The sequence below is a fragment of the Peromyscus californicus genome, unplaced genomic scaffold, assembly GCF_007827085.1.
Source record: "Peromyscus californicus insignis strain IS unplaced genomic scaffold, ASM782708v3 Scaffold_24__1_contigs__length_46423439, whole genome shotgun sequence".
NCBI classification, from domain to species: domain Eukaryota; kingdom Metazoa; phylum Chordata; class Mammalia; order Rodentia; family Cricetidae; genus Peromyscus; species Peromyscus californicus.
Genome location: NW_026294535.1, coordinates 24,860,496 through 24,887,006, shown reverse-complemented (window position 1 = coordinate 24,887,006; position 26,511 = coordinate 24,860,496). Strand labels below are relative to the sequence as shown.

The window sequence follows — 26,511 nt, the reverse complement described above, 5'->3', positions numbered from 1 at the left end:
CAAATATAAAAAGTTTTGAACCATGAAAATGGAGAATGCAATATATTATTAGCACTAGGCCTAGGGGGCAGAAAATCTAAATTGAGTAAGTGTTTCAAAAAAAAAAAAATCCTGCCAGAAATAAGAGATTCAGAAATCTAACGTTTAGTTGATCTCAGCCTGTCTTTCAGATCTGGGGACTAAAATTGGAAATGTATTCAGCTTCTTCATCTTAGCAGTATCTCAGTAGTGATGCTTCATAGTAACTCTATGGCATCTCAGTAGTAATACTTCATAGTAACTGGACCTCAGTAGTGATGCTTCATACTAACTCTACTACATCCCAATGGTGATGCTTCCTTGTAACTCTACTCCCTCCCTATAGTAACATATCATAGTAACTCTATTACTATCATTCATGGAGTAGGGGGGAAATTCCCAATAGTAGTTGAGCTGAAGACTGAACTCTACCTCATACAGGTATCTGTACACACACACACACACACACACACACACACACACACACACACACACAGAGAGAGAGAGAGAGAGAGAGAGAGAGAGAGAGGAGAGAGAGAGGAGAGAGAGAGAGAGAGAGAGAGAATTGATATGCTAATATTGAGTGGTAGGTTTTGATAGTATCATGCCACTTTGTAACATTCTTTCATTTTGGTTGCTCTGTGACAATTCCTGAAACTACAGTAATTTGATTTCCAGACATAGATCTATCCTTTCTGTAGATTCTTGCCCTATCTGTTCAATCAACCCCCAGCAAAGGTTGACCCTAGAAGATGCTTATCAATAACCTGATACTCCTTTTACTTATCACTACCTGATTATTCCCAGCGATGGCTGGCCAACCTCATTCCAAAATAGGAAACTTGTCAATCACTTTCCCCTATTTTTCTAGATTTACCAGGTCTCTTGACTTAGAGAATGCCCCCCCCTACTATAAGTGTTTTCTGCTCTGAGATTAATCCTGTGCTGTTGTAGAGTCATTTTTTTTTTATCACTGACCTTGCAGGTTACATGGCAGAACTTGAGATTCCAGGGACCTATTTGCAATGGGGGTTGCATGGGGAGTTTTTGTGCCCACCTATGCTGTGGGATATCTTTCTGTACACTGTGAATATATACTGTTCCCATTGGTTAGTAAAAAAAGCTGTTTTGGCCTGTGGCAAGAAACCTTACTGCCAGGCAGGAAATCCAAGTAGAGATACAGAGAGAAGAAGGGCGAGTTGGGAGAGACACCACCCACTAACGATCAAGGAGCAGCAAGACGCCAACAGACCAGTAAAGTCATGGCCACTTGACAACATATGGATTAATAGAAATGGGTTAAGTTATAAGAGCTAGCTAGCCAGAAGCTTGAGTCAAAGGCCATCCTGTTGGTAATTAATATAAGCCTCTATGTAATTATTTTATAAATGACTGTGGGACTGTGGATGGGAGAGATTCATCCCAACTGCGGGGCTGGACAGGACTGGAGAAATTTCCAGCTACATACTTATGTGCTCCACGTGCATGCCACTCAGACACCAAATCCACAGAGGTCTTCTTCCTTTCTTGTGTTTTTAACTTTTTTCCATACCATGTACTTTTATGTTTTTTCTCCTTCCCCAACTCCTCCCAGGTCTTCCCCATCACCCTACCTACCCAACTTTATGTTATCTCTTTCTCTTTATCTCTCTCTGCTCAAGTAAAAACAAAAATAAAAACAAAAAACAAAACTCTGAAAATCCCTCATAGAGACTCAAGTGTCCTGATTTCTGATTCTCCACTTTGGCTTCCAGGTCTGGATGAACACTAGAGAGGGGTTGTGGCAGTCATGGACCTCTCTCCACGTTCACCCCAAAACGTTCTTCCTGTACCAAACACTACCATAGCTCTAGATAAAAAAGCCCAAATACATTTAGAGACAAAAATTTAGTGTCATTCCTCAGTGAGCTCACAGACACCTAGCAGAGCCTGTGTGACAGTCAGAAAGGCTAGACATTGGCATCAAGATGGTCGGTGTTGTATTATGACCATAGACCTGATTAACTGCCATCTTTAGAAAGTGTCCTTTCCTCCGTCCCAGTTCCCAGGTTCCTGTCGTACTGGTTTTAGCACTCAGGGATCCAGGGAAGGCTTTAGCTCCAGGGAGACTAAAATAACTGATCACTGATTTAGACTTGGGGAGATGTGGCAGGGTTGGGACAATGTATTCATTGTTCAATCATGGAAAAAAAATAATGAATATCCCTCATGGAGCTGGAATTTTCAGAGGAGAAGAGGGGAAAGCAACTGTTTAGGAAAGAAGAGTCATTGGGCACAAACAAGATGCACAAACAGTGGAGAAGGGTTGGAATGAGTAGCTTTGAGCACACCCAAGTCATTTTTACTCTTTCTGCCAAGACAACAAAGGCAGATATAGTCTTAAGGGACATGACCTCCTTTTTTTTTCTTGTATCATCCCAAGGATGAGCCAGACAGGTGAGAGCTTTGGAATGCTATGAAGCTGTTCTGGTATACCAGACACTGGCTGACTGCCACAGGGCCAAATTAAAAGCCCCTGCTTCCAATCTTCCCTGCTGGTTTTTATGGCCAGGGGTTTGCCAATATAACTGGTACAGCTGTGTAAGGTCCTGTGAAAGATTCCACAACTTAGAAATGAGATGGAACCTTTAGGACGTCTTTTAAAATATGAAATCCTGCTATCCTAAACAGAACATAGGCCACTTTGTGTTCTCTCCCAGACCACAGCATCTATTATGTGGCAATGACATCTAGTATTCATTCAATTAGGATTTATTATTTTTGTCTAATAGAATTGTACTCTAGCAATCTCACTGAGTTAATAGTTTTCTAAAGGGTATTGTAAGAACAATGGATGGCTGCAATATTTCAACCATTCTCTTCAAAAGATCCATTTTAATATCTAATTGTTTTGAAATCCTGGATACCCAGACAATTGGCATGGGACATAAGGGAGAAATACAGTGTGTTTAGGCACCAGCTCTCTGAGCCTGGGGCTGTCAAATATATTTCTGGTGAAATGTATAATGGATGGACATTTCTGCTGCTGTGTAGCACAAATAGTAGAATGTAATAACATTTAATTTAATTGCAGAGATTCAACATTGCAGCTGCCTTCTTTCAGAAGTAAAAATTTAGAGAATATATCAGTTTTACTGTCTAATATCTCTTGGCTATAGATGCAAATGCCTTTTACAATTAAATGCATAGCCACAAATGATTCTTTGCATTTGTTGTCATTGATTTATACTAAGAATTTTCAGTTATTCTAAATGTTCTAACTTGCTCAAACTTTCAAAAATTCTTTCAGCTCTCCTTCATGCCTCCTACTTTAACTGATCATGTAAGTAGCCAGAACTATACTTTGGAGGCATCTTTAACTCCTTCCTCAACCCATATCCAATTATCTACCAATCTTGGCTGATATCCATTTACCAGTACACATCAGTCTTTCTGCTCCCTCTTGTTTTAATTATTTCTTTCATTTTTTTGGAGATAATATAATTACATCATTTCCCCTTCCCATTTTCACCCCCTGTATCCTCCCATACACCGCTCCTTGCTCTCTTTCAAATTCATGTCCCCCCCTTTTTGTGTTAATTGTTACATACATACAAATACAATCTGCTTAGTCTATATAATGATACTTGTATGCATATTTTCAGGACTGGATAACTAGTTGGCATGCTCTTTGGGATACATCTACAATACAAATCCCACACCTAAGACTCAGGGATCATTTCGGAAGGGAGTGGCGGGGGGGCAGAAACATTGTAAGAGCCCAAGGATTAGGGGCATTTGCTGTGAGATTGTGTCTTCTAGGACTGTCAGAAGCCACACTCATAAAGTTTTACCAAGGTGACTTAAAGTGCCTAAAGTTGAGCTGAACAAGGACAACAGTAGACATGCTAATGGATGAGATTTGGGAGACCTCAGAGGCCACAACCCTACACAAAGAACTAAGGAATGTGGTAACCAAGGAATGTGGGATGTTCTGTATGGCAAATGTGTTGCTGATTAGTCAATAAATAAAACACTGATTGGCCATTGGCTAGGCAGGAAGTGTAGGCGGGACAAGGAGGAGAATAAAGCTGGGAAGTGGAAAGCTGAGTCAGAGAGACACTGCCAGCCGCCACGATGACAAACAGCATGTGAAGATGCCGGTAAGCCACGAGCCATGTGGCAAGGTATAGATTAATGGAAATGGATTAATTTAAGCTGTAAGAACAGTTAGCAAGAAGCCTGCCACGGCCATACAGTTTGTAACCAATATAAGTCTCTGTGTTTACTTGGTTGGGTCGGAGCAGCTGTGGGACTGGCAGGTGAGAGAGATTTGCCCTGACCGTGGGCCAGGCAGGAAAACTCTAGCTACATGTGGAGGGAGGGAGAAATAGCCTGCTCTTTATTTCTTATGTCCTCCAGGTTCAGAACTGAGTCATCTTGACTTTGCATGCTTTTGTTTAAAATCTATTGGTAAGTGATAACAACATGGCCCTGTCAGATACTGTCCCTGACTGCAGGGATTTATCTATATCCCTTCTTTCCCCCTCAAATCAAGTGTAGCGTACAGTACTCACCTAGCACTTGCCTGCCTAATGTAGAGTATGCTGGCTTTGAAGCGTAAGCTTAATGAATATAGCAATATACATGGTACACTAAGAGTAGTGCTCATTTCTAGAAATGAACATTAAAATATCTTAAGCATATAGCACCTGCCATGAGTTCTACTTCCTAATATTCATCTTCCTCACAGATACAACATCGTGTTGATTTTCCATAGATTTGTAAGATTCCATAATCTTTCAGTTTTATTCATTAAGTCTACGATATTCGTTATGCATTTCCTTGTTTCAATAAATCCCCATCCATTGTTCAAAGCCCCTTCCAAGTAGCACTCCGTCTCCACAATTTAACTTTCCTGTTCAACTTAAAGCACTGGGTTTTTTTTGTAATGCAAACAAACAAGCAATTGAGCAATAAAGTAAATATCCAACAACTGAGGATGGTTGTATCAATTATGGAACCCATATGTCCCAGAATATTATACACTAGGTTAAAAAAAAGTGTGCATACTGATAAAACTAGCTCTCTAAGACACATTTCCGATCAAGAAAGCCAATTAAAGAATAACGAATATGGACAAAACTATCCATTAAAAAAACCTTAGTCATAATATTACTCATCATTCACTGGATATTTATGATCAGGCACTTTTCTGATGCTTTAGCTATGTCAAAAAGTCTTAACAGTGCTGTTTTATAAAGAAACCGAGATTATGTAAAGGTTAGGAAAATTTCTAGGGCCTCACACAACTTTAATGAATCACAAGTTTATTGCTAGAGGCTGACCTTTCAGTAGTCAGTGCTCACACTGTCTACTTTTTACACTAGGAAAAAAGAGAGAGAAAAACTAAAAAAGAAAAAATGTAAGCATGTGTGCCTGTGTGTGTGTGTGTGTGTGTGTGTGTGTGTGTGTGTGTGTGTGTGTATACTTCAATGCAAAAAGAAGTTTGGATAAATATCCATCATGAAAGTATTTTCTTGAGGGAGGAGGGAATAAACTGGAATGAAATAAGAGAATAAAGAACTTTATTTTTCTCTAATTTTAGTCTGTGTGTATGTGTGTGTGTGTGTGTGTCTGTCTGTCTGTGTGTGTGTGTGTGTGTGTGTGTGTGTGTGTGTGTTTGTCTGTTTGTGTATGTGTGTGTGTGTTTGTCTGTTTGTGTATGTTGGGGAAAATTATCTGGTAGATCTATAACATCCTAGAATAAACCAAAGAAGGTAGAGCAAATGATAATGTTGCTTAAATAGTGTTATGAACTAATTTGAAGTAAAAAAAATTACAACTGTAGTTGCCTAGGCAGTTTAAGTGAAAGACAGGGATTTTAACTGAATTCTGTCAGTGATCATGGGTGTAGAAGTGTGTGGTCTGTGGGGTGTTTGAATACCCTGACTCTGTGATGCTGTTTCAACAGTCTCTACCAGATCTGCTTCCTCTGGTATCACTAGTGAACTGGAATGTGAGGACTTTCTTTTCCCTCTATGTCCTCTTCACTGTTTATTTTTGCTGCCTGTATGTCAATAACATGCCTGGGAAATAATTCATACTCGTGTCTATTGGCTATAAATCCATATTTTTAGGAAATAATGTTTGACTGAGAAATGGTGAGGAGAGATTGCAAAACACTTAATGTTTAATTTTTGCTTTTCGTTTAATGGCTCCTGAGATGAAAAACTGGAGTGCTTTCAACCTTGACAGATGTGAGACTGCAGAGGGAGTTACAAATCAATCCACGCAGGGATTTTTCTGAAAGTGAAATGAGTCAGCTTTGTATTTCTATGGAACAACTAATATTGATCCTTTCTTCTCCCCCACCTCCAAATAGCATTCTGTTGTAACAAAGAAATACTATTATTTCCTCTATGACAGATTCATACTGAGATATGTTTCTTCTCTTAGCATTAAATTATTTCTAAGCTTTGTTGTCTTGCCTCCAATTCTCTCTTCTTCGAGGCTACTCTTTAAACCCTGTAATCTCAGGAATGACTCAAAGATTCAAATTGGATTATGTGTTATACTTGCTTAAAATTGCTCTAGTGTCGCTGAGGCCAAAATCTACAGCTCAGGGTAGCGCACCTTTCTAGGTGTGCCCGTACTTGTATTTTGTACACTCAATTGTGAATCCTTGAGACTCTAAACAAAAGGACTCAGGATTTTCTCTAATGCTGGAGTCTCCATGTTTTGACCAGGGTGGTTCATCATTTACTGCTCTGTGGAGAACTGTCTGCCTAGCTCTACCTCACTTCCCATGCTTTGGTTACCGATACTGCTGTGCTCTTATTGGTCATAAACTAATCTGTGTTGCGAAGTTATCTATTTTGCTATCCATTTCTTCCTGGTATCTTTAGGTGAAATCAGAGAGAAATGACTTTAATTTTGTATTTCATTTAGTGGCTAAAACAATGCCAGGGTTACCCAATAACATTTGGGCAAATAATATCTAAACTTTATGGTTTACTTAATGTTTATCAGTGATTTTGAAACTGAAATGTGGGATTATTTTTTAAAGATTCTTATTTGTTCTTAAAACCATGGCTTCAACCTTCATTAGAAAATAACAGCAAAAAACCCACAATTTTGCTTAATACTTAGAGTATATTCATAAATTGCATTATGCCATGTAAATACTAAAAGTATAGAGACTAAGTAGCTACTATTATTATCATCTCCTAGGAACAAAGACACTAAGATTCAAGAGTGATTAACAAATGAGTCACCAAACTCCATGAGTTACATAGAGTAAGTTTGTGTCTTATGGCGACTGGGTTAATTAAATAGCCTGGTGTATCTAGAGTGCTTCCCAAGTGCCTGGCCTGGTTGATCTTTAAGAAAGTGAAGTCCTTTCTGTCTCTTACCTTTTGGTTAATGTGGTTACTACACTTGGGGCTGCTTACTTTGTTTCTAAACCTATTGTTAGGGTTGTTATCAGTAACAATTTAACGTAGTGGCATCTGTGTGGAGTAAAATATATATTCTTCAAGCTAATTTTTAAATTAAATATGTACATATAGGCAACACTAACTGGATTAAGCAGATTATATATTCTATCTATCTATCTATCTATCTATCTATCTATCTATCTATCTATCTTCTATCTATCTCAATAATAATTGAAGAAGAGGCCATGAATTTGAGGGGGCTATGTATGGACATAGGAGGAATTGGGGTTGGAAGGGGTGAATATGATAAAAATCTATTGCACTAGTATATGAAATTCTCAAAAAGAAGTTCTATTGAGAATTTTTTGCTGAAAGTCATTGGTTATTGCTGGCATGTTCTATTACTTTATTTTACTTAAAATAATGAATAAGGAACAAAAAGTTATTTAAAACAAATGTCAGTGGAAATAGGTTTACTGGTAGAGTGTTTGGCATGCATGAGGCTCTTAGCTCAATCCCCAGCATCCTGTAAAACTGAGCATGATGTTGTGTGTCTATCATTCCAGGATTTGTGAGGTGGAAGCAGATGGGTTAGAAGTTCACAGTCATCCTTGGTTAGAGACCTTGTCTACACTAATTTACTAGTTAGCTAACTAGTTAGCTAGTGAGTTAGTGGTGAGTTCCTGTCGGTGAAACTTACTACATTGTCTTTGATCTGTCTTCATGTCAGGTTTGCTGGCTCCATTCTTGCCTCTGCAGCACACAGGTGTCCCTCCACCACAGACATCTTGCTGCACTTTGCCTGGGGATGGGATAGTCTTCCTGGCACACTCATGTGGCTTACTTCACACTTTTGGGATCTGCTTTTATAATGGTTTCTTTTCACCAAGGCTGTTCTGCCCTGCTGCAAGATGTTTCTTCCTCTGGAATTCCTATCATCCCTCAAATTCTTGTTTAATTATATATATATATATAAGAATTAGGGAGTTGGATGGATGGTTCAGTGGGTAAGAGTGCTTGCCCACATCAGGAGGACCTTAGCTCAGATCTCTAGCACCCATGGTAAAAGCTGGGCATGATTGTGAGCACCTGTAACCACAGTGTTAGAGGCAGGGACATACACCATAGAATTACTGGGGCTTGTTGGCCAGAAGGCCTATCCCTAAAACATTAAGCTCTGGGTTCAATGAGAGATTCTTTCAGAGACTAGGGGAAAAAGTGATACAGGAAGATACCCATGTACTTCTCTGGCCTTCACGTGTGCAATCACATGCACATATACACACATACATGTATGCACACATACCACTCATGACACACACATACAACACACACGTTAAAAATAATTAGAAACCAATAAGAGTGAAATTGATTTGACTTCTTTGTGGAGTATACTAAATATGTGCAAAACTATATCCAACACAACTGAAAAGAAATATATTTTAAATATTGATGCCATAAGATGATGCAATGCTGTGGAATGTCCTTCTGTATGCTGTGAATATGTGTTTCTCTCATTGGTTGACAATACAGTTGTTTTGACCTATAGCCAGGCAGAATAAGGCTGGGCAGGAAAGCCAAATGGAGACACAGGGAGCAAAAGGGTGGGTCAAGCAGACACCAGCCAGCCACTGAAAAAGCAAGACATGTAAAAAAAATAAGGTAACAAGCCACGAAACTACGTGGCAAAGCATAAATAAGAAATATGGGTTAATTTAAATGCAAGAGCTAGCTAATAATAAGCCCGAGTCATTGGCCAAATATTTATAAGTTATTAATATAATAATATGTTAATCAAATGTCTGTGTGTTTATTTAACACAGAAAGGCTCTGCCTCCATTTACAATGCATGGTTGACAGTCAACATCATACAGTAATGTATCATCCCCCCATCAATGTCACCTAAGAAATGTCACCAGTCTTGGGTGACTAGCTGCATCTAAGTTGCCAAAGCATGGGCAGCACTATTGGAAAGCATCTTCACATTGCTCAAGAGTGACTAGTAGAACAACCATCATTTGGTTTGGACTTTGAAAAACTAAAAAGAGCCTGGACACAGAAACAAGACGAACTTCAGGAAAAACAGCAGCCTGCCCTATAGCCTGAATGCCAGTCTCCTTTCAGACTCATTATAAAACTGGAGAGCCGAGAGGTTCCCTGTGGAGTTTAGTTATAGACTTTATTGAATTTTCTAGACCTGAGCAGAAGGGCAAAGTGGCAAACTTTCGGTGTATTTCTTTTTTGTGATGTGTTGGCACGATATTTCTTCAAATCACAAAAAGCTGAAGGGAAAGTCAGTGTTGAGTACTGAAGCCATGAAAAACGTAACTACAAGCTTCTAGGGCTCTCAGGTACAACAGGCTTCTTTGGGGGACAAGCTGTGTTTTCTTTGAACTGTTCCTCTCCCAGTGTCAGGCACAGGACGTGGCTGACAGATCTTGCCGACAGTCTTATTGAGGACTTTAAAGTGATATTTTCACAACAGTGTTTTCCTCTAGAGATGAAGCCAACGACAAAGCTAATTATGACTTCACCTTGGTCATCCGGGTAATTAGCGTCAGTCGGGGTGCTTGTGCCCATAGAGCCCTGTCCGAGACAAGCTTTGGGTGAAGTATCTTCCAGAATGGTTCCCATTTGTGGATTCCCATCTGCCACCATCTCATAGAAACCCTATTCTCTTGTACCATATGATATACGTTCTGTGCAATTAGGGCTTAATAATTCAGTTGCTGTGTGGTTCGCATCAGTTTTTTTTTTCTTAGTTTGCTGATTTAGTTGAAGATCATGGTTCTCGACTAGACATAATTTTTGCCTTTCGAAGTGGCATGTCTGAAGACACTTTATTTATGGGTGTGTGTGGGAGGCGGTAAGGTGTGGGTGTGTAGAGCCTGTGCATGAGCATGTGTACGTGTGTGCTTAAGAAGGCCAAAGCTAGATGTTACGTGTCCTCTTCCATCACTTTCCATAACATTTTTTGAGATAGAGTGTCTCACCACACATAGAACTTATCATAGAACTGGCTGGACTGGCTGGCTGGTGAGATGCAGATCCCTCCTATGTCCATCTTCTCACTGTCAGGCTTATAGATTCCCAAGGTTGCACCAAGCTTTTACACGGGGATCTGAACACAGGATGCTCCTGACTGTGCAGCATCTACTTTACATACTGAGCCAACTCCTCTGCCCCTGAAGACACTTTTTGATTGACGTTGTCTAGAGGGCTGGGGTGTCATGTTGTCAGGGAGAACATTCTCCAAAGTATAGAAGAGCGTTTCCAACAAATAATTATCCTGTTGAAAATATAAACTATTTGAAGGGTAAGAAATCCTTATTAAGACACATGTAATTTACTGAAAGGCTTTCATAGTCAAAACTGTAAAACTATAATAATGATAAAGATTTTTACATCGAATTGCTGTTAGTTGGGTGGAACTCAATCAATTTTTCATTTTGCTCTTACAAAAGCTAATGCTAAATTACCACTCTATCCCCATGCCATCTCCCGTAGATTAGCCTGCAAGTACTACACATGGCTGGGCAGCCAGTCTCTTGCCTTTCCCCCTTCACTATCACTTTTTCTTGTAACAAAAAAAAAAAAAAAATGGCAAGATTCAGGTTTGGGGAACCCATCTTTGGCAAATTCCTGCTCTTCACCTATCACCCTCAGTCAACTGTGCGTCTTACTCTTGGTATCATTATCTCCAAAATAATTTTTAAACCTTTTTTTTTTTTACTTTTCACACTACTCATTATTCTCCCACTAAAGACCTCCACAATGTCTCTCCAGAATCTTAAGAGTTTCCTAGTTACTCTAACTCCATGTTTTCTTCCAGAAAATTCTTGTCAGAATCGTCGAAGTATAAATAAAGCCACCGTGAATCAATTTTTTCTACCTTTAAATGATAAATGCAGGCTCCCAAACAGGATTTTGTAGGACCTTTTGTAAATTCTTCCAATCCTACTTTTTAGCTATAGACTCCCATGCTATTGTTATGCTATGTTATCCCATCAATGGAAGACATTCCATCAACCTTATCACACTGATAGTTCATGAATTCTTAAATCTTCAAGCTCATGAATGCTTAAAGAATTTGGAGTTGAAGAATGGATGTTGAAACACTGGACCAGGCAAAATCTAAAGACAATGTTTGCTTTTTACAAATTAAGAGTTTGTCATGAGAGGAAACACAGACAAACTCATCTGGGAGTTGGATGAAAAGGCTGTTTAGAAATTTAAAGACATAGCAGTGGTGCTGTCTTTGGGGAAAATAATTAAGGCATATTATTACAATGCTTTATCATTCCTCTTTTTTTATCTTGATTGTCATCAGCAGAGCAATGTAGGACGGATATTGTCACATTGGTTCTGAAGGTGTAAGGGCACTGGAATATCCAGTGACTTTCCCATCATCATCCTGCTAAAAACTAGTATACGACTGCCTTTGATGAGGTATTTTTTTTTACTGTCTCCTGATAGAATGCTGTAGTAGTTTGAATGTAATTGGCCCTTATAATCTCATAGGGAGTGACACTATTAGGAGGTATGGCTTTGTTGGAGTGAGTATGGCCTTGTTGAAGGAAGTGTGTCACTGGGGGGACAGGCTTTGAGGTTTCCTATGCTCAGAATACCATACCATCCAGTGTCACAGTAGAATTCCTGTTACATGCAAGATGTAGCACTCTCAGCTTCAGCACCATGTCTGCCTGCACACTGCCATGCTCCCCGCCATGATGATAATGGACTGAACCTCTGAAACTGTAAGCGAGACACCCCAGTGAAATGTTCTCCTTTGTAAGAGTTGCTGTGGTCATGGTGTCCCTTCACAGCAATGAAAACCCTAACTGAGACAAATACAGAGTGAAGGATTTAAACTGAGCTGAGAGGCTAAGTCCTTCTATGGGCAAAATTTTAAGATAGGTGCAGTCACTGGGTATTGCAAATGTATCCAGCATAATAATGGACTGATACACTGTCTCTCTTGTAACCTTCAGATTACCCTTGCCAGAAAGGCGTTGCTTCTTTTGCTTTATGGATGATTAAAGAAAGTCACAAGATAAATGAATATACTGTGGCTGGGACATTCTTAAGCTCCCAAGAAACTTAAAGGACCTGAAAATTAATATGTCCCTTCCAAGAGATTGAAAATATCAATTAAGTATAAAAATTTCCAATTTCCATTAATAGTAACAATAAAAAATAAAGTTATACCACAGTTATCAGATGCTAGATCCTAGTCAAGTGATTTAATGATGCATAAAAAGGAATTTTATTAAGGAAAAAATTGAGCAGAGATTAAAACTAATGGAATTTATTTCTTCATGAACAGCTTCAGGAAATACCAGAAACTCTAAGCACATCAAGGGACTTAAGAATTGATGTACTGGGTTGAGATTCTTATTATGCCTAAAACAGAAGTAAGGCTTTTGTGAACAGCTGGTAAGGGTCTGTTGGTTGAATCTCAATCTTCTGCCTCATTTTATCTCACAGACTGTGCCCATGTCCTCCTGATCTTCTTTTAGTTACATGGAAAAAACCTTGGGACCATGGACTTTCTTACCTTGGTAACTCCATTCAAACTCTTCCATACTCTGGCAATGAATTGTTTTTTTTCCCCTTTCCTATGCAACATCAGTCAGAGTGTTTAATTACAATGCAGTGCTACACCCTAAAGTATCAACTTGTGTTCTTTGTGTGTCATCCCTCTTCCTTCATCCTAGGCCTAGGAAGGACAAAGGACCCCAAGACCCCAGATACCTAAAGCATTTGACAATGTAAAATGATGGCTTCATCTTTTCATATTGCATTGGAGCCATAGGGAGGAAGAAGAGGAGACTTGTGGGCATCACTGAATGGATAGGAGTAGAAGCAGTAGAGCAGCCAAAGAGGGAAGGGAAGAAGGAACTTACCCAGGGTGCAATAGAAAAGACTCAGTACATGGTGTCTGAGAACGAAAAACTGACATCCCCCTGGATGGTAAGTTGATATTTAGTCGGTGTGATCCATGGGTGGGAATGCTTCCTTCATCTGGCGACTGGTCCTATAACACTGCCTACCTGGAAACGTGTCCTGTCACTGTCTACTTTGGTGAGTTTTGTCAACATAATCCCAAGTGGTTTCTTAAGAGGTAATAGGTGGGTTTCCTGATACTAGTTTTGTAGGCTGAAGTCACGGGGGAGATACGGCAGTGCTAGCCCTGTGACTTGCAGTTTCTTGTTCTATTGAGATGGGGCATTATTTCCTTCTCTTTTTTTCAAAACTAAAGATCTCTGTCATGAGGTGCCTCGGACTGAAGGGGGCAGTGTAAAGCCTGCTCAAGGTTGCAAGCACACAGAGGCTCAAACTACAGTGCCTCTGTCGTTCTGAAGGTGACTGTGATAAAGCAAAAGCGTTCATCTCTTGGCTCATTCACAAATGTGAGTGAAGTGTCACATGACGTCATCCCGAGAACAGAAACGTTCCATACATAACTGAGATTCCAGCTTGCCACTCCTGTTTAATTCTAACCCAAGCAATCTCCCACGCTTGGCTGCCAAGAGCGGGTAGAAACCTGCAAATGGTTCATAGGCAGAGACAGGATGTGATAATAGCTTTATTTCAGACCTGGAAGCCTAGAGTTAAGTGGGAGATCCTCATGCTGAGCCCAAAGGAAAACGGAGGGTCGAAGCCCTTCGCTCCCCTTGCCAGTCATTGCGGATCCTTTTAAGACCCAAATGGATTTGCACAGTGGTTGTGAACCAGGGTCGCTCACCTTGCTGAGGGGAGGTGGTTGGCTGTTCGGGCCACACTGAGGTACCCAGTAAAAATTGCACTGATGGGCCAGTTAGGGATGAAACAGCTTTAGACACAACCAGGCTGAGGGTTTGTTTCCCACTCTTCACTACTCCGAGACTTTGAATTAAAGTGCACTTGTTTTTCAAAGTATTACGACCTTTATTGTGGTTCTCAGCTTTTGAAAGGTCAAAAGTGAGTAGTTGAGAAAAGTACTTCACCTTCTCCTCCCCGAAAGTAGAAACCCATAAAGGTTAAGAGGTCTTGATCTTTTCTATATCGTGCATGAAAGCACAAGTTATTTGTGGCTGTAATATTTATTTACTTTTAAATTATAAAGGGAGCCTGAGTCAGAAGTCCAGCTCTGCCATTCAATAGTTGTTAAGAGCTTGCCTAAGGTACTGGATCTCTCTGTTTCCGCATTTATAAAATGGAAATGATATTAACAGCGCTTGCCACAAAAGATCATTATGAGGAAAATAATACATTCATTATGTAAAGTTCTTATAGCAGTGCCCGGCATCCAAAAATATTTATCGAGCATCACTCGACTATGTACTGGGCCTGTTCTTGGACTGGACTCGAGACAATGGAGAAAAATTATTGCTGCTCATGGTGAATGTGTTTCATTGTAGAACTTCAGCTCACAGAAATATCTTGTGATCTATTTCAGAGGAATTAAAAAACCTCTTTGGTTATTTTATAATCTTCATGCTAAGAACAGAGGAATAAGATTTGAGTTCAAGTCTCTCTACTGGGATGTTAAAGCTTCACACAATCTCAAATCTAACTCTTGTTTTGCTTTGTTGGTGCAGGGTATCAAATTTCAGGCCTTGTATATGCTGGGCAAGCTCTTTACCACAGAGCTACAATCCCAATCGCAGCTCTAATTCTTGATTAATCTTTACTACCCACCTGACAGCTCTCCGGGTAGTTAATTTCAGCTGTGAATCTCACCCTTAACTTGGCATAGGCATTTATAAAATGGGGAAAAGGCCAGGTACCAAGAAGACTATTTATTCTCTTCCTTTCCCACATCTTTATTCATTCATCTGTTATGCTTAAAAAGTAATTAGCGATGTGCATGCACTGTACTAACAACGTGATTTAGGTTTAACTACAGAGAAGCAGATGTAATTGCAATTGTCCTGCCAGTGGGGCTCTGAGGCAACCTCTGGATATCCAAAGCTAGCCAGGCCTCCTCTCAACAGGGCGTGTGATTAAAGTTCTCTTGCTTCTGTTTCATTTTTCTTCCTGTCCTTTGTTATATTTCCTACCTTCCCTTGTCCCAATAGTACTAGTAGGTTATTGTATTTGGGGGTGACTGTTCAGGAGCTTCTCCTTGTAATAAAAAAAATCATGAACTAATTATAGCTTTATAAAAGGATGAAGAATTGTACAGGGGCCTCTCTTGTACCTTTTATCCAGCTTCGTTCCATATTAACATCTTACAAAACTATAAAATAACAAGACCCCCAGGAAATTGACATTGATGTGACTGCAGAGTTCATTCAGATTTTTCTGGGATTGATTTTTGAACAATGATTTTTTTTTTATACTTGGTAATCAGTTAGCATCACAGTAAAGACTGAAATTCATTTTATGTGTTTATTGTGGGTCTGTGTGTGGTCACTACTATGTGTGTGCACATGTGTGTGTGTGTGCACATGTGTGTAGTGCCGAATGTCTGTCCCGTTTTGTGAGACTGATTTGAGCAACCAATGGGAAAATAGTATGTAAGCAAGCTTAATAACTCTGAGATATTAAACATAATGGAGTATGGTGTCACAAACTTTTAATTCTCTCATTTAAGGATAATATCTCAAGAATAGAATCCATAGACAGTAGGTTGTATCTACCTTCCAGCTTTAGAATATAAGGTGGTATGTGTTGGGGAACTGGTGTATACAGTGGAATCAACAAAAATTTCATCCAAGCTATAAAATCAGAGTCACAGAGACAGCAGGGACCTTTGAGCCTAATGCAGCTATGTATACATTACCTGTATTTTGAAAGACTGAATGCAGATGGTCTTCTAATCTCTGATTAAAATGTCAGACAATGGGCATGCACTATTTATGGGTGAGTCCCCTTCTGTTTAGATAGCTTTATATGTATACAAGGTCTTTATTATGAAAGCTGGACTTTGCTTTCCCTGCAACATTCATGCATTGGTCTTGGTTCTGTCATTTGGGACCTGGCACAATGGAGGTCACCTGGAGACATCATCATTCTCCTAAGCTTTCTCTTCTCTGGTCAAATGACTTACGTCCTTTAATAATGTGTACTTCAGGGGAACATTCTAAATTATGGTTGAATTCCCCCGATCAGAGTCTAGTAATATATAGACTGACCACCACACATCACACTCAAGGGCTGCACCACGATCTTTGTGTCTGTCAAAGATGTTTGAATTAATGTTCCTACAAGCACATTAACACGATTTCATTTTTCTCTTTTACTTCTCAACCCAATTTACTTTATATTGCTTTTAAAATCAGTTACTACCCCCCGGGTGTATTTTTCAAGCTTTGATATTTAGCGATGTCTCCCTGGTCCTGTATAGACACAGTATCTGGCATAAGATCAGGACTTCATGAAGAGCCTTCTTCAGTGAAGCCTATTGTGCCATCTATTGAGATTTTCTCATATCTGGGCTCCACCACTAACTATATTTACTGTCCCTGTTGGATGCACAATGGCTGCAATCTTTAGAAATAGTCCTTGGGAAAACACTTGCACATAAGAGGGTGAAAAGGAGACCAATAGAGAGCTATAGATTCTAACTGCAACATTTTGACCTCCTATTAATGTTAAATTTTAATACAGTTATTAGTTTTTGCTAACATTTGACACACGAAGTAGCCACACATAAAAGGACTCTGTATTTTCAATGAAGTTATATTAGGTGATTCAATGTCTCATTTATAAGAACCCCATGGGAAATTTCTTTTTCTAGCCAGAAATGATAAAAAAAAAAAAATCCTTCAGTGAGAGTTGAGCTGTTATGAGTTTCCTTCTGTTTTGACTTATAAGAAGAAAAAAAATCAATTGCTCAATTGCTGTATCTTTTCTTTGTTTCTATTTATTGATCTCCCTTCTCTCTCCTTTTATTATCTAGCATCATGTTATCATCTTTATATTAATACATGATAAATTTTGGCAGATATCATGGCATACCCTTCCTAAATGTAACCAAGATATAAAAATAACAACAACAACAAAAAAGGTGCCATTAGAAACATCATTTAAGATTCTTGGGTCCATAGGATAATTTAACATTTAATTATGTCAGTAAGGAATTGTTGTCAGAATGCTTACTAAAGTAAGATTTGCCTCAACCTTTCAAATCACTTCTCTCTAAAGTTTACAGCTTAGAATGCTATGTTCTGAGAATCTTGCAAATGGTACCTTGTTTCAAAGCATACATAGCAATCACTTGATTATTTGTTAACCTTGTCTTTGGTTTGCTTTTGGTCTTTCAATTGCAGGGCCTCCAACCCCATTTTACTGTAAAATATTTTTATGTTCACTAAATACCGTGACCTGTGTGAAATTATTTCTACTGAAAGGACCTTTGGACCCAGAGCTAAAGGCCCAGGCTCCTGGAATTGCATTAGTTACTATTTCTGTGACTAGGAACAGGGTGGTGAGCCATGTAGTTTCTCATTATAGAAAAATACCTTGAGATGAGTACCTGAAAAAATGGACATAGCTTTCTTTCTGATTTACTTACAAGACATTTTTCTTTTTTTTGAGATTAATCATTTCCTCCTTTCATTTCCCCTCTCCCAAATATTCTCTATACCTCCCCTCGCTCTCTTTCAATTCATGGCCCTTTTTGATTTCACTAATTGTTGTTCCATAGATATGTGTATATATGATTTACTCTTAAACACGTTAAAACAGGTAATTGTTACCATGTGTTATATGGAGGTGCAATATTTTAAGTTGCAACTCCTGGAGCTTGATAAACCAGGCTACTGTGAGGGTAGTAATCTAGCAAATGTCTGAAGCAACACTCTAGCCAAGACAAGGAAGGGTGAGCATTTGTTAGACTTACTGCAGTCAACAAATGTTTTGTTTTCTTTAACAAACTTTGTCAGAAATTGTCTTTGTTGAAACTAGTGCCTTGTTCACAAACATGATATGGTTACTAAATGGAAAGGACTAGTAAATTGCAGCTTTTAAGTAAATGTATACTCTAGGGTTGTTGGAAACATAAATGGGGTGTAAGGATCCTATACATGGGGTTAGTAAGAATGTGAACATAGGATAAAAGTTAAACTGCATGCTTAATAGAATTTATGGTTCTCCGAGGCTGAATATAAGGCTAAAAAAATTTGACCCTGGAGTATTCCTATCTGACTCAAGTGGATCTTTCTTCCAAGTTTATGGCTGGAACACCCAAATGGACAGAGAAGTATGACCTCACCAGCTTCCCCGAAGAGAGGCAATGGCAACTTTACTATTGATAAATATTTGCTAATTGGCATATGGCTTTATGTCCAGCAGAATTTTCCTTAAGGTTTACTCCTCACAACATTAATAAAAGCAATATTCCCGGAGTTTTAAAAATCTCACTCACTTCAACCTTCTTTAGTGGTCACAATTCCTTCTCAAAGGTGCCTATGACCAAATGATCACAGGACGATTTCAGACATGTGGCCTAACTAATTTTCAGTAGTGCTCTTATAATTAGCAACTCCTCTGCCCGTTTGCCTTTTAGATAGCAAAGCTGGGGATCAGACACAATTAGTCTGTAACAATATGGTAAAACTAGGTCTGTTTGATTTCATTGTTGCAATACTCCCTGCTGCTTCCCAGGTTCATCCCAAGGTCACGGCAGGAATAGACACCAGATTGTGAAAGGCTTGGAGCTGGGCTCCTTACAAATGCCCGGGTTAAGCACAGGCTGTTTGCTCCCTTGATAGATAGTTCAAAGTCAATTTACCTATTAAATTGATGATTGATGTCATTATATGGTTATGATTGCTTTCTACACCTACGATGACTATGCACACATTTGAGTGATTTTTTTGCTACCCTTTTTCCTATTTTTAAACCTATACGTTCTTTAGGTCTGAAAAGTATACTCAGAGAAATGATAAATTAATAGCCCAAAGCATAGCTTACTGTGGATAATAATGTTTGACCCTGCTTGGGATCCTCTATCAGAAAGCTGGGCTCTACAATTATCATTGGATACAAGCTTTGAAAAGTGATAGCTATTGAAAGGTCAATAAAACACTTATCTCAAAGCACTATCGCCTAGAGAAAGTAGAGGGAATGGTAATTTGGGGGTTGGAATGATGATATAAAATATTCATGGACCACTAGTTTTGATGTTCACTAGAGAACAGCAGAGTTCAGTGAATAGCTTTTGCTAATATAAAGTAACTATTTCTGGTGTATGAAATAAGTTTTTATTTGTCTAAATATAAACAAATGCAAACAAGATTAAAGATATAAACAAATTTTTTTACCATAGTTACCAATAGAATATCCCATTTCAAATATGATGTGTTAGATATTTTGTTTTGAGTGTAAATCAATGTAGCCACAAAGAATTAAAATCTAGCTTATGTATTAAATCTTAAGTTCTTATAGTAAATGTTTTTAGGTCAAGGGGTAAGTATATTTTGATAAATTCCTGTTTATATTTCTGGAATTTGTGCTCTTAGATTGGTTAAGTTTGATGCAAGTGGAAGATAAGGAGAAATACTCATTTGTTTCACAGGAGGCTATTTCTTGGGGTGGGGTTGTGCTTTGGTGGTGCAGTACTTGCCTAGCATGGGCTTGGTGGTACAACACCTAGCATCAAAACAAATGAACAAACAAACACTCAAACTAAAACAAAACAAAACCTCAAACCCAACTGCTTATAGGAATTTAGGATGAAAATGACATTGACATTATATTCTTCTGAAGACTAATTTAATAGCAGTATTCTGAGGGGGAAATTCTTGGCGATAACTTCTTGGAATGATTTTCCATCTGTTGATATTTACCGTGCATGTGCAAGATGAAATGAGACATAAAAATATAAAAATCACTTCCTTTATAGGTTTGTACCCATCCAACCCCAGGAAACTGGTTGGATATGGTATAAAATTATTGTCTGTACTAGGATTTCAAGACTGGCTTCAGTAATGGGAGCAGAAGGGCAAATGTACTTAGAGGGAAACATCTCTGTGTATTTTATCAACATACCACTCCATTCACTGACAGCAGCTGGTCTCCTCTTTTGAGGCCTCCGTGTCTTTCAGCTACCCCTCCGGGGATGATGCGGGAGATATAAATTGGGGAATTTTGTTCCTTTCCTCCCATCACGTTAAAACCCAGGCCTTCATCGGTCTTTGGCAGTTCGACTACCCGAGGGTGGGAGTGACCTTCACTGGCTGCAAAAGCTGCAACTGTTGCCTGAAAGAAAAGATGGCCTTTTGGTAATAAAACAAGGGAAATAAGGCTAAGTATCTGATCTTCAGGGAACAACTTCTTAGACATCGCTCTAGCATTCTCCTGTAGAAGGAAGAACACAGAATGTCTTCTTTTAGATGCTGTATAGGACTCTTTTCTTTGGTAAACTCTCAGCTAGTTATATCCATCTTTGTAAGGCTTATCTACTAAGAAAAGCAAAATCGAAAACAAAACCAGTGTGAAAGCGTTCAAATTTCTGTCGGCTGCATGCAAATCCTGATTGAGGACTCCAAATACATTTAATACACATACTACCCAGGTAAATGCTGAATGCATATTGACCACAAGCATTTCATGGGCAGTCTGTACCATGCTTTTGCTATGGCACACAGTCTATGTTGTTACCTGCACACACATGTTCATAAACACTATTCAGTAAACTGATGAGCTCTTTTGTGTGTATGTGGTCATGAAAATACATGTCATCTTGCTATTGCTGAACCACTGGTTTAGTAAATACAAAGGTTTTTATTTTTTAAATTCAGAATGTCTAAAAGAAAATTAAAATTAAAATTGGGTACTAGATCAAAATATATTATTGTTCTAACATTATTCCATATTACTAAGAACGATGTCTTAATAGGTCATTGATTATATCTCTTTTAATTCTACACTAACATTTCAGCTAGTATAATGACTGGCACAGGCAAACTAAACAGCTTGGGGCTTTATACCTAGGTATACAAAATGTTATTTAATATGGTCATAGTTCTATTTTAAAATTAACATATTAGTTTCTTTAAGTTCAAGAAATCAACTTACCATTAGTTCCCACCCAATAAAAATAAAATAGTCGTTTCAATCAAGAAAAGATTCTCTGCCTGCTCCTTGTATTCCACTTCCATTAGCTTGCCTTAACCACAGTTGATTAGCTGCCTAGCATAAAGTGATTTACTCTCAACACTGTGAAAATATTGATTTCCAACTACTGTACATTCTTTTTCCACACACCACATTATCACATCAATTTAGCATTATGCTACGGCCTGCATTTAATGAAAGATAGTGAATGACATGGAAATAATGGCTTGGTTTTTAGCTACATGCATTTGCTCATGCAAACCCTGCTGTCATGCAGAGGTTTTAATGGCTGACATGGATGCAATTCAGACAGCCCAGAAACAACCAGAAAAATATTGTGTGCTATTGCAACATTATGCTGCTATCCTGCTGTTCTACATTGAATAAGAAATGAGAATGGTAAAACACGACATAATTCACTTTCCCCTTAATTAAACCATGGAGGGATCATTTTTCTGTGTGTGTTCCACTTCAGAACAAGCAAAGCATGATGTAATGGTAATCATACCCTCTATTTGTCAGGGTGAGGGAGGAAAAAAAAGGAGAAACTTAAAAATAATCCACAGTATTTAGTTACAGAATGAAAACTGAAAATATCAGGGGAGAAAGCAAAGAACAGGTGACGTAACACAAAGGGATCGGATGAAAAATTCTGAATATTCTCAGTGGTTCTCACTTGTTGGTATTATTAGGAAGTTACAAGCTTTTTGTGAAGAAAGTTGTATTCTGTTAAAAGATTTCTGTATTTGTAAAAAAAAAGAAAAAAAAAAGGAGCTGCAGAGCTGCTGGAGCAACTTCAGATTACCACCATTGTTTCCCAGTGATCCACCTTCCAGAAAATGTCGTGATCCTCTTTCTGTATCCTTTTCAATGGGACCTCTGTAATCTCTGGGTTTGATCCTTTAAGGAACAAAAGCGGTCCCTTGCCATCAAGGTGCCAGGCCTTCCTTTAGGTCAATGCCGCGTTCAGCAAATTACCCACTGCCCAGCTGAATACAAAGAAGAGTGCTGGATCAGGGGGTGTCAGGTGAAGCCTTTCATGTCTGACTTACATTAGGGCTTTCGGCCTGTGCAAATGAGCTTTCATGCTCTACATCGGACACAGGTTCTTTTGCATCTGCGGGATGTACCAGAAACCATGTAGAACTTGATACAGTGAAGCAGCAGATTTGCTTGTGCCAAATGGACATTTAGTGAGTTTAATGAAATCATTCTCCTTCCTTAAGCTACAGAAGCAGCAGAAAAGGTCAATTTTTCCATTAGGATTTTTTTACCTGGTAAGTAGTACTGGTTCTAGACTCTGGGCTGCCACTGAGGTCTAAATTCTCTTACAGTGTACACACGAGAATACCTGAAACACACACGCGCACAATCAATTACTACATCACTGGGGTCGAGTATACTTTTAAAGTTGCTCAAGTCTTACCTTTGCCGTGGCCCTCGCACGGAATTCAGGGCAGCCATTAACAGTAATCGTTTCATGCATGTATTGATACACCTAAAATAGTCATGTAAAAAAAGAATGTGTAAGAATGTAATAAGAACACCAATTCGTTCATTACAGATAGGACAACAAATTTTCATTGTAGGATGATGGGTGCTCTCTATCACAATGCGGGAATCAATTATCTTGATGATTTGGACCAAATATACCTCCTACTTTCTGTGTGTGCATGCATGCATGCGTGTGTGTATGTGTGTGTGTGTGTGTGTGTGTGTGTGTGTGTGTGTGTGTGTGTGTTGGGCCAGGGAAAGCAGTTGCATTTATTCAGAAGTTGTTAATCTGTCTGTCCATATATATGAACTACAACAGCCCTTTTATTTCTGACTTTATAAAACTCTATGTTTTAAATATTTTTCTATGTTTGCATATATGTATGTGTAGCTACAAAAATAAGCTATTAAGTTACATGGATAGTTACCTCTTGAATTTGGCAAAGTTTTATAAACACTTTTCTAAACTAAGATCACAGTATTTTTACTTTTGCATTAATTTTAATGTTGGGAGGTGTGTTGTTATTAATGATACACATTTATAAATGTGAATGCTCAGAGCTAAACGTTTTGGTAAGCAAACAGGATATTCAGTTACTCCCTTAAGCACGGAGGTAAAACTGGTATTCTAGAGAAACAAGTAAGGTAAGAGATTTGTAGAATTACGGTATCAGCCGTCATGATGCGTTGATACCTTATTCATGATGAAATTGAGGGGAAACAAAGAGGAAGGGGTAAGCCTGGAGTCAGGAGGCTGTTGAAAGCAGGCAGTGGATGGATTTAAGTTTGCGCCTTATAACACAATTGAGGAATCCTGAGGCCGTGTTTCCTTATACTTTCCACCTTTCTGCCAATCTGGAAAATGGGTAAGGAATGTTTACTAAGCAGGTTTCTAAGTCGGGGTCTGGCTCCTCATGGAACTCTTTAAACAGCAGATAACACAACTAATGAGTGTTTCAGACACAACGATAGAAGAAATTGTTGGAACATAGTAAATAAAAACTGTTTTCTTTCTCCAAGTCTAGTGAGGAGATCATAAAATCTTTACATCGGTGATAAAAACAAAACAAAACAAAAAAACTGCTTCATCTTCCAAGAACTGAAGTGTAGTAAGTGGCTCTTAATGATATAGCTTAAACAAGATACTTGGCAAAAAAAAAAAAAAGGTTAAAAATGTTGGACTGTATGCTGTATGCTTATTTTGAATTTAAATAATGAAGTTATAGAATCTATCACATAATGCATAGAAATAAAAAGCCCATTTGGCATTATACTGCAGAATTTTATTTTGGAGAGAAGGATGAACCATTAATTATTTTCTGAAAGAATGAAGTAGAAAAAAAAAAAAGACTTCCACTAAAGGTCTAAAAGAGTATTTCTTCCCTTTAATTATTCTTACGTTAAATGCATGAGTCAAAGGTTATTAAAAAGAACCCAAAATTTGATTAATTACCATTCAATAATCATTTACTAAGATTTGAGGCTAGTCTCTTAACATATTTAGCTGGCTCCTCATTTATCAAATATATTTGGTGGAGTCTCTGCCAATATTGACTCAGATTAACCAGCTGATGTTCTCAGAGGTAAACTGGTGCAACGGTCTAGCTTAGTGAGAAATGCAACTTCAAACCTATCTTATAGCTTGGAACCTGCCTAACTAATTCAGGTTAATTTGGGTGTTCAGCTTCTGTGGGAAATCTAGGAGGGGTAAGAAGATCCAGAAGTATGTTACTCCATATTCTGCAGGTTACTGAAATGGCTGTTAAACATATTACCACATTATCCCTGAAAGTGCGTTATTTTGCTTCCTTCATAGTTCTTCCACACAAGTGTTCTACTCACTTGTTCTTAGAGCTCATGAAGAGAAGCCCCACCCCCTACTGTCTGCCTTTCTTCTCTTGTTAAGAAACTCTCTCACCTGACCTTTCTGTCCACCTCAACTCTTTCTGAATGGCCCTTGCTCATGTATGTAATCTCACCACCATCAAACACCCTTCTCTCCAGCTGCCTGGTCAGGTACCCACTTGACCATGTGTCTAGTGTGATTTTGGCTTGTCTCCTGACCTCAAGTGACAAAGCCAGGCCAGAGATCACGACGCAGAACCCAACATTTTCTTCATTTTTTTTTTTTTTTAGCCTCTCTTGTGTTCTTGGCTCCTGCAATTCTCCAAACATAACAAGCCCTTCCACTTGTCCAGATCTTTGAACACCCTTATAACTCTCATTAAAATACCTCTCCACCTGGCAGGCCTTTATTTACCCAGCTTTAACAGGGTGTCTAAAGACCCAATTCAAGATTTATCTCCTTTGTTAAATCCCCTCCCTCATACAGAGTTATATTTCTCCCTTTTCACTTCTGGGACTTCTGAATTGCCTGTGCCTCACACTGATTACCTTTTTCCAGGGAATGTGATGTCCTTGCTTGCATCCACAGATGTTTATAAGAAGCGTCACTTAGCAAGTAATTAAAAGATTGTCACCAACTGAATCAGATGAAAGGTCATCATTTTGTCAGTGGGAAAATGTAAATACCTAATAAATATGGCAAATTAAGAATTCTCAATTAAAAACTGGGTTCCAAAGGGTTAGAACTGTCTAGATAATTGCTCAGGCTCTGGAGAAGGCTGGGAAACAAAACCTGGCTGTGCAGCTTTCCAATTGTATGATGTTGGTCAGTTAAGTGCTTGATTTCCCTGGGGCTCAATGTTCTCAATCGAAAAATGTGCCTTACAATGGTAACTTCCAAGCTTTTTGTGAGGATTGGATAAGAGCATAACAATTTGCCACATGTAGTTAGATAACCAACAGTTTGCTAATAACACTGTTTTCACTGTTGCTGTCTTTTTGATGTTGCTCATCTTATTTGACCCTGAGATCTCAAGGGGAAAATCTCCCAGGATAAACAGTCTATGAACAGCTGTAGCTCTCAACTGGGGACAAATTTGCCCTCCAGGAGGAGACATTTGACAATGTCTGCTGCCATTAAACAAGTGGTAGCTGCAAATGCACATGGTAGCAACTCTGTATCCAAAAAAAAAAAAAAAATTCACCACTCCGAACAAAAGTGAGTGAGATAGCATATTAATCTTTTTTTTTTAATAATGCTAGCACACTAAATGAAATCCATCCAATGTTATCACCTATCGTTTTATTTCTGTAATGCACAGTAGATTCTGAATGCTTAGTCTTCAGAAGTGAAATAAGGAACATACAGTCTTGTGATTCAGTCATGGCCAAAGTTTTGAGATGTTCATTCTGTTTCCATTAGCTGTTTCAACTAAGGAGCTTCCACTCATTTCCCAAGAGAAAAGATGTATCCTTGCATATCTTTCATGTCAAAGACAACTAGAAGTATGTTTGTATATTTTGAAGAAAGTTATCAGGGCAAGACAGTCATTTTGCCAGCTACCCAGAGAGGGTTCTTAAAGGCAAAAGAGAAAATAGTTGTATATGATTCAGCAAAGGAAAGTGGGGCTTATTACCTGTTGTTTGAATTTTTTTTTTTTTTTTTTTTTTTTTTTTTTTTTTTTTT

General features: G+C 38.6%; 1 protein-coding gene across 2 annotated transcripts in view; it reads right to left on the bottom strand.

Annotated features, from left to right (window-relative positions):
- Lin7a (lin-7 homolog A, crumbs cell polarity complex component) overlaps positions 1-26,511 on the bottom strand; it is a 142,291-nt gene that overhangs the window by 20,629 nt on the left and 95,151 nt on the right. Inside the window, exons 2-4 of one of the 2 annotated variants that reach the window (XM_052753280.1) lie at positions 22,912-22,983; positions 22,760-22,836; positions 20,418-20,627 (exon numbers count right to left, since the gene is read on the bottom strand). In XM_052753280.1, the coding sequence (XP_052609240.1) occupies positions 20,418-20,534 (117 nt within the window). In that variant the 5' untranslated portion in view covers positions 20,535-20,627; positions 22,760-22,836; positions 22,912-22,983. The remainder of the gene's footprint in view (positions 1-20,417; positions 20,628-22,759; positions 22,837-22,911; positions 22,984-26,511) is intronic. The other variant, XM_052753279.1, reaches the window with a different exon arrangement.